Source organism: Geotrypetes seraphini, chromosome 6, assembly GCF_902459505.1.
Source record: "Geotrypetes seraphini chromosome 6, aGeoSer1.1, whole genome shotgun sequence".
NCBI lineage: Eukaryota > Metazoa > Chordata > Amphibia > Gymnophiona > Dermophiidae > Geotrypetes > Geotrypetes seraphini.
The window spans coordinates 124,656,191-124,673,181 of record NC_047089.1 but is presented as its reverse complement, the minus strand read 5'-3'; the positions used below and the strand labels follow the sequence as shown (position 1 = coordinate 124,673,181).

At 38.7% G+C, this 16,991-nt stretch overlaps 1 protein-coding gene across 1 annotated transcript in view; it reads right to left on the bottom strand.

Annotated features, from left to right (window-relative positions):
• Window positions 1-16,991, bottom strand: part of NALCN (sodium leak channel, non-selective) — a 1,129,711-nt gene that overhangs the window by 902,961 nt on the left and 209,759 nt on the right. Inside the window, exon 5 of the mRNA XM_033948885.1 lies at window positions 10,815-10,954. Within this exon, the coding sequence (XP_033804776.1) occupies window positions 10,815-10,954 (140 nt within the window). The remainder of the gene's footprint in view (window positions 1-10,814; window positions 10,955-16,991) is intronic.

Here is a 16,991-nt window from a genome sequence, read left to right as displayed (position 1 = left end):
GTAGGCCCACAAAAATCCAAACAGACGTTAAACTGAAATACCAGCTTTCAAATCAGATCAAAATTACTGGTAAATAAAATGGGAGGAAAAGATGTCCCGTTGGTTGGCACTACTGAAATCTTTCCCTCTCATTTTATTTAATTTTGTTCTGATTTAAGAGAGAGTTGGTATTGCATTTTAGCTTAACCTCTGTTTGGCTTTTTGTGGGTCTACAATAATATAAATACTGTAAAAATATACATTTATATTCTGTTATTTTAGGGTGTCTTACTTGATTTTGGGGGTAGAACCAAGATGATGAAATATCATTTGACTGCCCAAATCAAGCATATTTAAACACTAAGGAGAATGAAAGAGATTTCTCATGACCATTTAAATTGTTTTGAATATCGGGCCCATAAGAATTGCCATACTGGGAGAGAAGGTCAAAAGCATAGCATCATGTTTCCAACATTGGCCAACCCAGGTCCCAAGTACCAAGCTAGATAACATTATTTTTAATATATATCATTTGTATGGCTTCTATGATAAGGGATATTGTAAAGAATTTCATGAAAAGGCTCTGTGTTTCAGGTTTTCTGTATGATCATATATGTGTTGAATCAAAATAACTCTTCAAAGAGAAGGAATGAAGAGATGAAGAGTTATAAAATTTGGTTCAATGGAAAAAAAATGGAAATACTTCAGATGGATCCAAATATAATAAATATCAGATAAATATTTTTGGAGAATGAACTCTGAAAAAAATCTTTATTGTTTTACTATGGGAGGCTATTAAAAGGTCTGAAATGTTAATAGAGAGGGAAAAGAAAATAGAAAGAGTTGGTAAAGAATGGCTTTCAAGCTATCTCCCTCCACACTCGCCAAAAATGTCTCCTGTATCAACACTGATATCCTGATGTGCACTCTTGCCTATATAGGAGGGAAGGCTTTGTTCCTCCAACTATTGTTCAATACATTGTTCTAGAAGTTTCAGGAAAGCCAGGAAGGTAAGAACATCATAGCAAGGCACTGCATGACTCAGTAGTTCTGCCACAGTGCTGGAAACATGATGGTTATGCAAGATCCCATGTACATTACATCAGCTCAGTAATTCAATCACATGTAGGTGAGAGGAGACCTCAGTTGCAATATGGCCTTGATAATCCAAATCATAGTTACCAGATGCTAGGGACCACCTGGGGGTCAGCGTCCAAGAAAAAGATCTGGGTTGCATCATAGACAATACACTGAAAAAGCAAACAATATGCTAGGAATTATTACAAAAGTGATGGTAAATAAGACTAGGAATGTTATAATGCCTTTATAACTATCGCTCGATTTGTGCAACCTCATCTTGAATATTGCGTTAAGTTCTGGTCTCCTTATCTCAAAAAAAGATATAATGGCAGTTGAAAAGGTTCAAAGAAGAGCGACCGAGATGATAAAGGGGATAGAACTTCTCTTGTATTAGGAAAAACTAAAGATGTTAGGGTTCTTCAGCTTGGAAAAGAGACGGTTGAGGGGAGGTATCATTGAAGTCTACAAAATCCTGAGTGGTGTAGATTAGAACAGGTACAAGTGGATTGATTTTTTACTGAATCAAATTTTACAAAGACAAGGGGACACTTGATGAAGTTAAAGAGTAATACTTTTAAAATCAATAGAAGAAAATATTTTTTCACTCGGAGAATATTTAAGCTCTGGAACGCATTGCCACAGGATATGGTAAGAGCTATGGTAATGTAGCTAGTTTTAAACAAGGTTTTGATGAGTTCCTAGAGGAAAAATCCTTAGTTTGCTGTTGAGACAGACATGGGAGAAGCCACTGCTTGCCCTGGATTGGTAGCATGGAATGCTGCTACTATTTGACTATTGTGACTTGAATTGGCCTCCGTGAAGACAGGCTACTGGGCTAGATGGTCCAACCCAGTAAGGCTATTCTTATGCTCTTAGGGCTGCTGATCAAGAAGCAGGCAGATAACCACACTGTTCCACAGAATTGCTTGTGTGATGAGTCACAGGAACCTGGTACCCACATTATGTTCTACTGCTAGCACACAAACTCTCACATACATGCACCTCAAATGCATCCCCAACAAGGCCCAAACACAGCTCACTTTGTGCCAAAATTGGATGTCTGTCTAAGCCACTGATACAGGCATGGAGGTGCTGAAATATATTGAGTGCATGATGTTAGTATTATAATTGTCTAGACACTTAGAACCCCACCACTGTTTATGATTGTTGTTTCAATAGAATATGCCTAAGAGTTATTGCAGTGTCTCTCAAACTTTCTTGAGCTGGAGCGCCAAAGTAGACAGACCAAAGTGCGCGGATGTTGCCGTGATGACATCACATGAATGCGTGACATCATCATGTCAACATCCGCACATGCGCAGAGGCCTTCCAGATGTACCCTGAGCTGCCAGTAGAGGGTAACAGCAGGGAAGAGGGTGAGAGAGAGAAGGAGAGGTGCTGGCACCAGCTGATTGCCTACAGCAGTGTTTTTCAACTACTTCAAGCTAAGTACCCCCCAATCGCCCCTTTACTAATTGTAATGCAATTTTTTCCATTCATTTTTCATATACACACAATATACACAGCAGATATAAATTTTCATAACATACACATTTCAATCACTATATTGAAAATAAATCATTTTCTGTACTTTTAACTGTTTCCAGTGCCTTCTTATCCATTGACTGTTTTTTTCTCCTTCTTCACTCTCTGCCATTAACTTATCATTCAATTTTTCTGCTTTCTTCTCAAAATATACTTTTCCATGTCTTCCCTTCCCTTCCTATCTCTCTCTCCTTCCCTCCTCCAAGTGGTCCAACATCTCTCTCTTTCCTTTCCTCCCTACCCAGTCTGGCATTTCTCTCTCTTCTCCTTCCCAAAATCTGGCATCTCTCTCTGCTACTACCACTATTCACCAAAATAGCAGAAGGAGTGGTAAATGCCGAACTTACCACACATCTGGAAAAATTCAATATCCTAAATGACAATCAATCAGGCTTTCGCTCCGATCACAGCACTGAAACCATTATAGCCTCTCTACTTGACCACCTTCACACACTCTTCAGCCAAGGCTCTAGTGCCCTGATCGTCCAACTCGACCTCAGAATGCTTTCGACCTAGTCGACCATACCATTCTACTAGACTGCCTTGCATACATTGGCATCTCCGGCCAAGTTCTTAACTGGTTCCATGGATTCCTACGAAACAGATCATACAGGGTATTTAAGAACGACTCTCTTTTATACAGCTGGGACAACTCCTGCGGAGTTCCACAGGGCTCCCCCCTGTCCCCCACCCTATTTAATGTTTACCTTACCTCTCTAGGAAACCTCCTGCAAAGCCTCAAACTCAAATTCTTCATCTACGCGAATGACATCACAATAGTCATCCCGCTAACCAACTTCACACCAGAGTTCCTTACCTCACTCTCAAGTATACTCACTCAGATAGAATGCTGGATGTTATCCTACAGACTAAAACTAAATCCCGACAAAACAAAATTTTTACTAGCTACCCCAAATGACAAAATCAAAGACACCACAATTCAAGTGAAAGGATCTACTTTCCCCCTCGAACAAACCTTAAAAATACTGGGAGTCACACTAGATAAACATTTATCCCTGGAGAAATACACAGATATCACAGTCAGGAAAAGCATCTCGGTGCTATGGAAACTCCGCACCATTAAAAAGTACTTTGACGAGACCTCATTCCGCCTGCTAGTATAATCCTCAGCATACTAGACTACTGCAATATCATTTACTTGAGCTCCACGAAGAAAACCGTTAGGAGACTTAAAATGATCCAGAACACTGCGGTCCGCCTCATATTCGGCCTGAAAAAATGGGAACATGTCACCCCTTTTTACCACAAACTTCATTGGCTACCCTTTGAATCCAGAGTCCTATTCAAATTCGCCTGCTTCTGTTATAAAACAGTATTTGGCCTATCCCCAAGCTACTTAAACCCTCACTTCTACCTGAATCGCATAAACAAGCACTCCCGCAGAATTCAGCTGTTTGCCTTCCCCTCCCTTAAACTATGTCACTCCAAAAGATTCCTTGACAAAACTTTCGCCTTGCAGGCTGCCAAACTGAACCCATGGCTAGCCCAAATTGTCCTTGAGGCCCCCACCTACCTCGGGTTTAGAAAATCTCTCAAAACTCACCTTTTCCATGGACAAGACACCTAACACCCCTCTCCAATGAACCACAACCTCCTCCTTTTCCCTTCCACCTCTCTACCCAGCCTACCCACCTCAATCCTCCCCCCCTGACCTACACACTCCCTTCTCTCTCTAACCTCAACTACTTCGTCGCTTCTAACTTTGTTCAATTGTTGTGAACCACCTGTAATTTTTTTGATAAACAAATGTGAACCGCCTTGAACTCCTTGGGTATGGCGGTATACAAAAATAAAGTTATTATTATTATTACTACTATTATTATTTCTACTAGTGTTTAAGCTCGTTAGATTAACGGGTGCTAGAATAGATGTGCAATCTTAATAGTTTATAAAATTTACTGAAAACTTTACCGTGAGAGCTTTAAAATGCTCTCCCCTCCCCAAGTAACTATGCATACAAACATGTAAACATGTAGAGCAAAGTTTCAACTATCTAAAAACTCCGTCAACTGAACATAACAGACATACTTCCCAGACAACATAATAAACCCTGAGTAACTCAAGAATGTAAAGGAATGTTTTGTGGTTAGATGCTTCTCTTTTTGGTGGTAATAGAATATTGTGCATGTGCAGGAATGGATTTTAAAATTGTGCATGTGTATGTAAGGGTTTTATTGTTATTGTTAAGATAATTTAAAAATTTTTATTTTATTTTAAAATGTTGTATATCTATAAAATGTCCTTATAAACAATATTCCTTGTGAAGATTCTATTTGAGTTTGGTAATAGTTTTCCTTGGTAAGGGCCATCTACAAATGTAATCAGAATGTCTGAAAAACTTCTAACTCTAGAAAAAGCTACATATAAATGGCCATGGCTGAATACTGGTTTTTGTAAGTAAATGCCCACTTTTTCTAAAGTTTGGCCCTGAGATTTATTGATTGTCATGGTGAAGGCTAATGTGACTGGAAATTGTCACCTTCGTAATGTAAAGGGCAAATCAGTGGATGTTGGAGCCAAATCAAGACGTGGAATAAAAACTAATTTTCCTTCTGCTGAACCGGTTATTACTTGAGCAATGATGAGATTGGTTTTTAAGTCATTAATGATGAGGTGGGTACCATTGCACAATCCTCTTTTAGTATTTAGATTTCTCAGCAACATAATGATTGCTTCTTTTTTAAGATTGAGTTTATGTTTTGGCATACCTGTTGGAGTTAGTTCATTGAGGAACTCTATGGGATAATTTTGTGTGTCTTCCTGAGTGGAGTCATCAATTGAGGTGGAGCTGAGATAAGTTACAGTCTGTCCTTCCAAAATGTTGAGTATCTCTTCATTTATGGAGTTTACTTCAGAGTTTCTTGTACAAAGTATAGATTTTTTAGTTAATTTTAAAATATCTGTAATAGTAATTTTTTCTCCAAAAAAGTATTTGATGATATTTTCCATGGTTAAAATTTGGGAAGGAATTTCAATAATGTCATCAGGCAAGCCTTCAATGTGTGGTGTGTCACCATTACCAACTTTGATAAGCTAAATGCTGAAATCAGTGTCTATGGATCGAATATTGTTTTTAAGGCTTAGGACTTTGAATTTGGGCCAGAAGTTGTTATTCTTTATACATGCCTCTAAAATTTTTGTCCGGTCAGCATGAGGCACCACAGGAAGTGTTTGACGGAAATCTCCACCAAGTAAGAGAACTTTTCCTCCAAAGGGTTTTTTGTTATCCATTATTTCTTGTAGTAGTTTGTCAACCACTGTAAGAGCTATAGAGGGGGCCATAGTACATTAATCCCAAATGATTAGTTTAGCAGATCGTAAATTGTCAGCATCATTTGAATTTATACGCATATTTGATATTGAGTTTTCAAGTATAGGTACAGGTAATTTGAATTGGGAGTGGTATGTTCTCCCACCCTTAAGAAGATTTGATGCTATACCTGTGGAAGCTACAGGAAGTACAATGTTACCTTGTGCACGAAATGTGCAGAGAAGTGTTGTGTAAAGGTAGGTTTTACCACTACCTCCTGGGCCATCTAAGAAGAAACAATGGTGGAAGAGGTTGTTATTTTGGATTGCAGACAATATTTCTTGTAAAGCTGTTTTTTGATCTACGTTTAAAGTTGTCATCATTTGTTCAGCTGTTTGTTTTTCAAAGTTTTGGTCGTAGATATTTAACATAAGAAATGCCTTCACCGGATCAGACCGTGGTCCATCTTGTCCGGCAATCGCGCACGCGGTGGCCCATTTAGGTTCTCCATTTTGGAGACCCGGATTTCCTGTATCCTTCAATATGATTTGCAAGAAGGTGTGCATCCAACTTGCGCTTGAAACTCGGAACAGTATTCTCCGCCACAACCTCCTCCAGGAGAGCATTCCAAGCGCCAACCACTCGCTGTTAGTATGTTAGTATTTGGTAGTGTGTATGGTAATCCAAAATCTTCACATTTTTTTCCATGGAGTACTAAAACATTGGATATATCTTTGAGTGCTATGTTACGACATAGAGTGCATTCATTATTGTGAGTGATATGTGTGTGTACTAAATCTTCAATAAGGTATTGTTCGTATTTTAGAAAAAGGTCATTCATATTTTGTAGGGAAGCAAATATGCAGATGTATGCACATAATTCCCTTAGTTGATTAGGCATGCTGTATTGCACTGCATCTTCCAGAGTGCCGTCCCATACTTTATCATTATTAATGAGGCCTCTTTGTTTTGCAGCCTCTAGGAAAGTGGGGTAGATATTTCCATTTACTGTTCTCAGATGTTCAAAGGATTGTGCACCTGAAACATTGAGCAATAGTAGGCGCAGAGAGTAGCGTTCTGGATCATATTGTAAGCTGACAGAATACATGCATCCAATAACTTTTTCAGCACCCCGTTGACGTAATTTCCAAGTGCAATGGTCAGAGTCAAAGACATAGTGTAAAGGAATGTCTAGGTATAATATGCTCCTTGCTTCTTCATGGTCTTGATTTAGTTTGAACCAAGTATTGCATTGTGAAGCTATCTGTGCTGCTGCAGAAATATTATTTGGGTTGAAAAATATAGTTTCTTCGTCTGGCAGATGTACTGCTAATCTGTATATGGTATGTGATTGATAATGCATTTCAAATCCATTCAAACGCCATGCTGCTTCTGGAGCGCTCACATATCTTGAATTAATAAAAGTTTTAATTTCATCATGATTTAAACTACCGTGTTCTTGAATGACAACATTTGCACAATCATGACCTTTGTATACATATTTAAAGAGGTATTTGATGCTTTTCACAGAAGCACAGACTTCAACATTAATGTGGCAATTGTACTTTAGGGCTAGATATGGATTGTATGGTGCAACCCAAGTATTATCAATTGTGTTGCCATTAATATTTGAAATTTGGCCTGTGTTTCGTCTTCTGTATTTGGGATAACCGTTAATATTTGCAATAGTTTGATGTTGAAATGGTTTTGGGTAATCTTTAGTACATTTGCCATTTGTCATACATGGAGAATTAAGATTGTGTACTCCACATGGTCTATAAATCATATGTTTTGTTACAATTGCATACAAGCGAGGATTGTTGGTTATATTTGGAATTTCTGCAGATACAATTTTGTCTATAAGTTCTTCTGTTTTTGTTTACTATCATCTTTAAGAATGAGTGGTATGTGAGCATGTGGTAAACCCTTTTTTTAAAATTCAATCACGTATACAAAGGCTTTTGTTGTTCCAAAATTTTTTTTTTACATATATCATTGATCAGTGCTTTTAGTTTTATGTGAAATACTCTTACAACTAAATCTGGGCGTGCATCAGTAGTTTGACCATATTGTAAGTTGTTAACAATCTCTTCCCATTTGGGGTTGCAGGTCATTGTAATGAAAAGATCAGGCTTGCCATATTTTCTGACAATTGCCATTGCACCTTGATAATTTTGTAGCATGTTTCTGTAAATGAGGAAGGTAAAATGTAAGTTTTTCCAGGAGTTAGGCCTGCATCGTTGGCTTCATTAATTAAATAGTCCATTAATCCTGAGTATTTTTCTACTCTTAATTTTGGTTGATTTTGGCGTGCGTAATTTAGTCTGTTAGCTTCAGTTTTGACATATGCATCTATGATATATTGTTGTTTAAGTCGGCCAGCATGTAAGAAGGGATTAAATTCATCTCTGATGGAAATACGGTACCCATAATATTGCATTTGTGTTACCCTAACTCTAGGATTCCATGACTGATTTGTTAAGCCTACTAAGGCTTGTGGTCTTTGTTGCAAAGGTATGCAAAATTTCCCAGCTTTGATCCCCATATGGGAAGAGCAATGGGTAAACCATGGGTTCCAGATTTGGATCAAGGACACTAATTTTTTGTGTTATCCTTTGTGTTGGGTTGTCTGCGTTTGGTTTGCAGTGTATAAGGAGATCTCGTTCAAGTGGTGGTTCTCCGTCATTATTTTGAAAAATAAATGCAACTTCATTATGTGTTGGTGCGTTATAGTGTCTATGATCATTTTTACGATCTTGTACTATTGTCAAAGTGACCTCCTTAGTAACATTGCCTGTTCTGATGGTATCATCTTCATATTCTTTTTCAACCTGTTGCAACATTTTGCAGGCCTCTGCAAATGGATTGTATTGTGACATAAGTGTGCTTAGTGTGTGCATAAGTTCTGGATTTATTCCAGAGTTTGGTGAAATGTGCATTCTCTGTTCTGCAGCTTCTGAGGGATCTAAAATATATAATTGTGCATACTGTCTCTTTTGTCCCTGTTGTGGGTGCAGTGTGCCTACTCTGTGACAAATGGAACCATGGATGCGGAAACAGTATGGGCCATGGCCAGGAGGTGGAGTAATGTTTGCTCCCATGGAGGCAAATGCTAGGGTACTATTTATAGATCGTATATTATCAAATAAATTTTTGCTATAATGATGTTGCCTGGTCATGAGTTGCTGGATGAAAGGATTGGTAGTAATTTGAGGAAGATATACTTTTCCCTTTGAGCAACATTGTGAAAATTTACAATCTGAAGGTCTTTCTGTTTCAAAATGTTTAGCATTACAAAAGTTGCAGATGTGATCTAAATATCCACATGTGTGTGTTTGAATGTTGTTTTCATTAATATTTTGCATGTCATTTATAATACTAGTCCTAGTATTTTTGGAAAGAATGAACAAGTATTTCACATTCCACTCAGTATTTCATAGATCTCTAACATATCATCCCTGAGCCATCCAAGCTGAAGAGCTCTAGCTGCTTTAGCCTTTTTTCATAAGGAAGTCATCCCAAACTTTTTATCATTTTTGTTGCCCTTCTCTGTACCTTTTCTAATTCTGCAATATCTTTTTTGAGATACGGCGACCAGAACTGCACACAGTATTCGAGTTGCAGCTACACCACAGAGCATTATAACATTTTCATCTTTGTTTTCCATTACTTTCCTGATAATTCTTAACATTCTATTTGCTTTCTTAGCCACTGCCGCACATTGAGTTGAGGGTTTCAACATATTCTCAACAATGATGCCTTGATCCTTTTCCTGGGCAGTGACTCCTAACATAGAACCCAGCATCACATAGCTATAGTTTGGGTTCCTCGTTCCCACATGCATAACTTTGCACTTGCTCACATTAAACGTCATCTGCCATTTTGATGCCCAATCTTCCAAGGTCCTCTTGCAATTTTTCACAATCTTCTTGTATTTTACAACTTTGAACAACATTGTGTCATCAGCAAATTTACCCCCCTTCCCCCCCCACACACAAACTTTTTTACAAAACCTTAGTACGGTTTTTAGCACCAGCCACAACGGTAACAGCTCTGGCGCTCATAGGAATTCAATGAGCATCAGAGCTGTTATAACCTTGGCCGGCACTAAAAACCATGCTACGGTTTTGTAAAAGGAGGGTTTAATTATCTCATTAGTTATAACTATCTCTAGATCATTGTTAAAATATGTTAAAAAGCAGCGGTCTCTGCACAGACCCTTGGGGAACCCCACTATTTACCCTTCTCCATTGAGAATATTGACCATTTAAACCTATTCTCTGTTTTCTGTCTTTCAACCAGTTCTCAATCCAGAAAAGGACATTACTTCCTATCCCATGACTTTCTAATTTCCTCAGTAGTCTCTCATGAGGTACATTGTCAAATGCCTTTTGAAAATCCAAATACACAATATCAACCGGTTCACTTTTATTCAGGTGTTCATTCACCCCTTCAAAGAAATGCAGAAGACTGGTGAGGCAAGATTTCCCTTGACTAAATATGTGGAATAACTTGTAAGTTTCATAGCTCACGTCATTCCTTTCTTTGTTGGGCTGAGAACTTTTCAGCATCCTCTCATAGGCATAGGGAAACGGTAGAAAAAGGCAAGTTCTTTCTACTGCCACTCCAGCAGACTGTGGAATGCAAATCCACAGTCTGCTGGTAAGAGGAGTTACTCAAGCATTACAGATTTTTATCAGAGGCAGATAGACAAAAGGATTTATAGACTCAACTCATTGGTTGCAGACAACTAAGAAGTAGAACTGAACGGCATCTAAGTAACAAAATGCATGGAAGCATTAAAGAAGTATGCAAGAGAAATTAAAGTTTGCACAGATGTGCACCTGAACAGCTTAGAGGGAACATGACTTAATAATTAAACTACAGTATAAAGAACTTAATAATTAAACTACAGTATAAAGAAAAATAATAAACTTACTTTAAAATGTTTGTTATCCTTGTTCTTGGTAGCTCAAACCGAAAATAAATACGGAAAGCTCGGATCATAATAAGAGGTCTTGGAATCCTTAACATGCCCCAGGGAGACATCTGATCAACTATTTCTGCAATTTCAAATACCTGTTAATGAAAGCATATTAGTATTTGTAGATTTGTGTATGTGTTATTACTTAATTCGTCATAACATTCAATAGAATGCCAGATAGTCTGGTGAAAACTGTTCTGCATCTTATACTTAAGACCTTGAATCTGCTATATTTGTTATGTTATGTATAATCTTATAACCCGCCAAATCCTCGCCAAGCAGAGTTTGAGGCAGGATACAATTGCCATTTTCACTACATACAGGAAAACATACAGGCCCAGATTCTGTAATGGCACCGTTATTGGTGGTCACCTTAAAAACAGCTGCATGTCAATCACACATGGGTGCCATTTACAGAATCGCAGCTTCGTGAAAGGTAGGCACCAGAAATGTAGGCCAGGGTTTTCAAGGCCTACATTTCTAACGCCTACCTTTCACAATAATCGCGTCCATGAAAGCGTCCTATGATTTCCAATGCCACTTTTGGTGTTAATCACACCTACAGTGGCATTCCATAGGTGATTCTGTATGCTTGATTAAAGCGCTCATTTTGGAGGTGTCCTTTGGCACCTCCATTTTTTTTAATGGGATGGCATCTTAATTGTTTTTTAGGCGGCACAGTCAATTAGTTCACCGATTAAATCAATTAAGAGATGCCAGTAGGGCGCCTACTGCTACCTAACATAGGGCACCATTTTTAAAATTAGGCCATAGTATATGTCAAAATTAAACAGTCTAAAATGCCTAACATATTTTCTAAGATATCTGGTTACAATAGTATTTCTGTTACACAGAGATAAACATACAGCATGAGCCATTTTCAATAGTGCATCTAAATCCGATTTTAGACATTTCCTGTTAGACGTCCAAAATTGGACTTCCAGAAGTGTCCATTTTCAAAAATGCTGGATGTTCAAATTTTTGTTTTTGAAAATCATCTAGATCACTGGTCTCAAACTCAAACCCTTTGCAGGGCCACATTTTGGATTTGTAGGTACTTGGAGGACCTCAGAAAAAATAGTTAATGTCTTATTAAAGAAATGACAATTTTGCATGAAGTAAAACTCTTTATAGTTTATAAATCTTATCTTTTGGCTAAGTCTTAATAATAATAATATTGTAATTTATATCTAAAGAGACATATGATCAAGAAACTGTTTTATTTTACATTTGTGATTATGATAAACATACCGAAGGCCTCAAAATAGTACTTGGCGGGGCCACAAGTGGTCCCCGGGCCGCAAGTTTGAGACCACTGATCTACACGGACGTCTTGTCCACCAGGGCGTCTAACTTTATACCTCATTTTCGACCACAAAACTGTCTAAGTTGAAAACATCCAAATTAAACCCATTTGGACGTAGAAGAGGCAATCCTTCTAATGGGCTGGCCACACAGACATTGGATTTCAAATGTTTTTATTGATTTTCAAAGACAAAACAAAGTACAAATATATTCAGTAAGATATGCATTAAGATCAAATAACAAGCAATGAAAATGAGGTGTAGGAACTATCACTAGTACCATAAAATAAAAATGCATCATGTATCATCCTAAAGTCAATAAGGTACTAAGAGATCCCAATGCAAGGTGTAACCTAATCCTGGAGAGGAGAAAGAAAGAGAAAGAAGTACGATATTATGGGGCTGATATACAGTGTATGAGGAAGAAAAAGAGAAAAACAAGAAGGGAGTAGGGCGGGCATCTACATCCACAGAAAGTTGTAGGTCAAATGCAGAGAATAGGAAATCACAATACAGTCTCCGGGAATGTCAACGATTATGGAGAGAAATGTTGTATAGGTTCCCAAATGCGAGAAACAGTCAGGGATCTATTGGAGAATTCTGCCGCTTTAATCTCATATAGATGGATCATGAGGACAGTATTCCACCAGAACACAATATTAAGAGTATCTGCAGATTTCCAGTTGTGGAGAATCATTTGGATCGTGAGGGCAATCAATATGGGAAGGAGAGATTGTTGACTAGGAGTGAGTGGGTCCATCACCGCCAGAGCCCTAATGAGGAGGATATCAAAAGTAAATTCAGATGTAATAGGTAATATGCGCTGAATAAGGCACCAGACTTTAGTCCAGAATGAAGCAAGAATAGGACAGGCATAAATCATATGGTAAAGATCGCCCAATTCTGTAGAGCAATGCCAGCAAAGGTTAGAATCCCTAAGGCCAGCTCGGAACATCTTGTGAGGAGTCCAAAAGACTTGGTATGCTAAGAAATAGAGAGATTGCGATAGGCTAGCAGAGGCGGTAGGTCGAACAATTTTACTGAAGTAATGTTCCCAATCTTTGTCAGAGCCATGCCAAGTAATGAAGGTCGCCCAAGTATCAGTGGTTCTTTTGGATCTGGGATAAAGATGCGATCTGAGTTCTTTATAGAAGAGAGAGATCATGTGTCCAAAGAAAAATCCCTGCCGAGAGAAGGTGAGGAAATGGGAGGTCTGAGAGAAGGAGAAATAGAAGGAGAACATTTCTTCAAGCAATGAGAGAGTTGAAGCCAGTGAAAACATTCCGTAGGGGGGAGAGTGAATTTATCCATAATCTGAGAGAAGGACAGGAGAGTATCCTTGTTCATAACCTGATCCAATGTCCACACTCCTTTATCAATCCATAGGTGCCAATGAATAAAACGATTATCTATATTGAATAAAGAGTTGTACCATAGGGGAGCAGATAAAGTACGTCTTCTGTCAGATTTAGAAATGTCATCAAAATATTGGATCGCCTGAAGAGTTGCAGAAATGGTGACAGATTTACAAGGGAGAGAGGAAGGGGAAATATATGGCAAACAAGGTTTGCAAGATGTTGTTCAGTATGTACCCAGGCAGCGTGGTCTTTGTTCGGATCCACATCTTGTATCCAAGTAGAGCTGTAACGGAGCAACGCTGCGACATGATAAAGAAAGAAATCAGGAAATCCCATACCCCCGTCCTCCTTAGATGATTTAAGAATTTTCATTGATATGCGAGGAGGTTTTTTGCACCAAAGATATTCCGATAATTTGCTCTCCATAGATTTATAAAAAGCTTTTGGAGCTAGTCTAGGCAGCATGGAAAGGTAATAATTGATAATCGGAGAAATGGTCATTTTGATAGCTTCCAGCCGCCCCCACCAAGTCACTGAAAGAGGTGACCACCTCTTTAAGAGAGCGTCCACTTTGGTAGATATAGCTGATAAGTTAATGGACATCATAGTATCAGTATCCTGATGAAAGAGAGTACCAAGGTATTTCAGGGAAGAACCAGCCCAGCGAAAGGAGACTGGGCCACAATCAGATAAAGAAGTGACATCGTTAAGAGGCATAATTTCAATTTGTCCCAATTAATACGGTAGCCCGAGCCAGAGGAAAAGTCGGAAACCAATTGGAGTAATATAGGGATAGAAGAGGCAGGTTTAGAAAGGAATACAAGTAAGTCATCAGCATAAGCCAGAGTTTTAACTTGTAGAGAACCCACCTGTACACCTAGGAGATGAGGATGTTGACGGATGGCTAATAAAAGAGGTTCAAGAGCTAAGTTAAAGAGAAGAGGAGATAGAGGGCAACCCTGGCGTGTACCTCTGTGAAGATGGACAGGAGTAGATAAAGAGTCGTTGATCCGCAATCTAGAGAAAGGTTTAGCATAGAGGAGTCGAACCCACTTTACAAAGTCCGAACCACAGCCGAACCATGATAGGGAGGAGAACAGATGATTCCATTCAACCATGTCGAAAGCTTTCTCCGCATCTAAGGATATCGCAATCAGAGGATCGGAAGAGGAGTGAGCCATATCCAGAATAGCGTTAAAAGTGCGCGCATTATCTCCAATAAAGCGGTTTCGCATGAAACCTACTTGATCCGGGTGAATAAGAAGACCAAGAATTTTATCTAAGCGGAGAGCCAAGATTTTTGCCAGAATCTTACAGTCCATATTTAGCAACGAGATGGGTCTGTAGTTAGCTACAGTAGTGTCATCTCTCCCGGTTTTGGGAAGAACAATGATGTGAGCCTCCGTAAAATTCCCTTGGTCATCCGGGAAAGAAAAGAGATAATCATAAAGTTGTTTCAATAGAGGAACAAGATCAGTAGAAAAAGTTTTATAAAATTCGATTGGATAACCGTCTGGCCCTGGTGATTTGTGAGAAAAGAGTGATTTAATGGCTTTCAAGATCTCTGTTTCCGAGATAGGGGCCCCAAGGCAAGAGGCCTGAGAGTGTGATAAAGGAGGATGTGATATGTTTTGGAAAAAGGAAATACTAGGCTTTACAGAGGCACTCGCGGAGGAGGAGTAGAGCTTCTCGTAAAAGGAAGTAAAAATTAGAGAGATGGAAGCATCATCGGTAACAGAAATACCATCCTCCTTCATTAAGGCAGCAACTCTCGCGTGTTGCTTGCGATTAGCCAGATATCGAGCTAAAGAACGACCAGCTTTATTGGCCGAGACATATGTACCAGTTTTAGAAATGAGAAAGTCCTGTTGGGCCTTGAGACGAGAGAGCGAGTTATATTCAAATCTTTTCAGAATTAATTCCGGAGAGACATGAGCCAGTTTATCACGAACTTGTTGTTTTTCCAATATGGAGATATCTCATTTCAATGCATCAAGTTTAGAGGAATCCGATTTCCGTTTCCACGCTAGAAAGCTAATCACTTCAAGTTTCAAGTTCAAGTTTCAAGTTTAATATTTATTTGATTAATCGCCTTGTCTATATTCACCCCTGAGACTCGCTTTAAAAGCCTCCCAAATGGTGTTAAAAGAAAGGGTAGAAGGAGTGTTGTTGACAAAGAATTCAGATATAAAGCTATGAATTTTATCTTGAAAAGCGGGCTCTAAAAGAAGAGAGGTGTTAAAATGCCATATACGTTTAGAAAGAGTGTGCTGTAACTCGATATGGAGTCCGATAGGAGCATGATCAGATAAGATGATAGGATGTATAGTAGAGGCTCGAACTTGAGGGAGTAAAGATTTGGAGATGAGAAAGAAGTCGATTCTAGAGTAAGACCGATGAGGAGCAGAATGAAACGTGAATGAGCGCTCATCGGAATGTAAAAGTCTCCAAGGGTCACAGAGACCTAAGTCCGTAATAACATGATGAAGTTCAGTCCACATTTTAGAGATACGAAAGGGAGACGGAGATTGTCTGTCCTTAAGGACATCCAGCGGTAGGTTAAAGTTTCCGCCAATTATCAGAGGATGTTCAGAAAGATTCAAAAGAGTATCTCGCAATGTGGACATAAAAGAGGGAGTGTAGATGTTGGGCGTATAAAGGTTGAGGAGAGAAAGCCGTATATCTCTTATGAGTACGGTAGCAGCTATCCACCGACCCTCAAGATCTGAAGATTGATGAAGGATACTGGCCAGAAGAGATGATTTGAACAAGATGGATACTCCTCTTTTCTTATGGAACACTGGAGAAAATAAGTGAGTGAGAAATCCAGGAATCTTGAGTAGGGAACAGTCTTTAGAGTTAAGATGGGTCTCCTGTAAAAGAAGAATATCATAATTTTTCAGTTTAAGATAATCCATAATTTTCTTACATTTCAACGATTGATTTATACCGTTGACATTCCAGGAAGCAATTTTAATGGATGTCATAATAGTATAACAGAAATTGTATGAGATGTATATCCCAGAAGGAGGTGCCCGCCCCGAGAAAGAACAGGGAAGAAAAGTGAAAGAGAAATAAGTCCCATAAGTGAATGAGGGTCAGGAACCAACTCCAGGAGGAGAGGAAGAGAACAAAGAGTGCCAGTTTGTCGAAGAAGCAGTGGCAAGGCAACAAGCAACCCACTAATAAGACAAAATGAATAAAGCTAATACCAACAATGGTAAGTAAAGAAACATCATAACAGATATTGTACAAAAGGAAGTAATTCTTAACCGTGTGATTGTGCAAGTGAACAGAGTAAATACCAACAATGGTAAATATGAAAATAGTATACCTTCCAACCCTGGAAGGTAAGTTAACAACAACCAGGTAATCATGTAAAAGAGAAAAACAGTTGAACATGTCAATAATGAGAGTAATTCATATGGTATAGAAGCATAGAGATTCCATCGGTAAGAGGAATCGAAGGG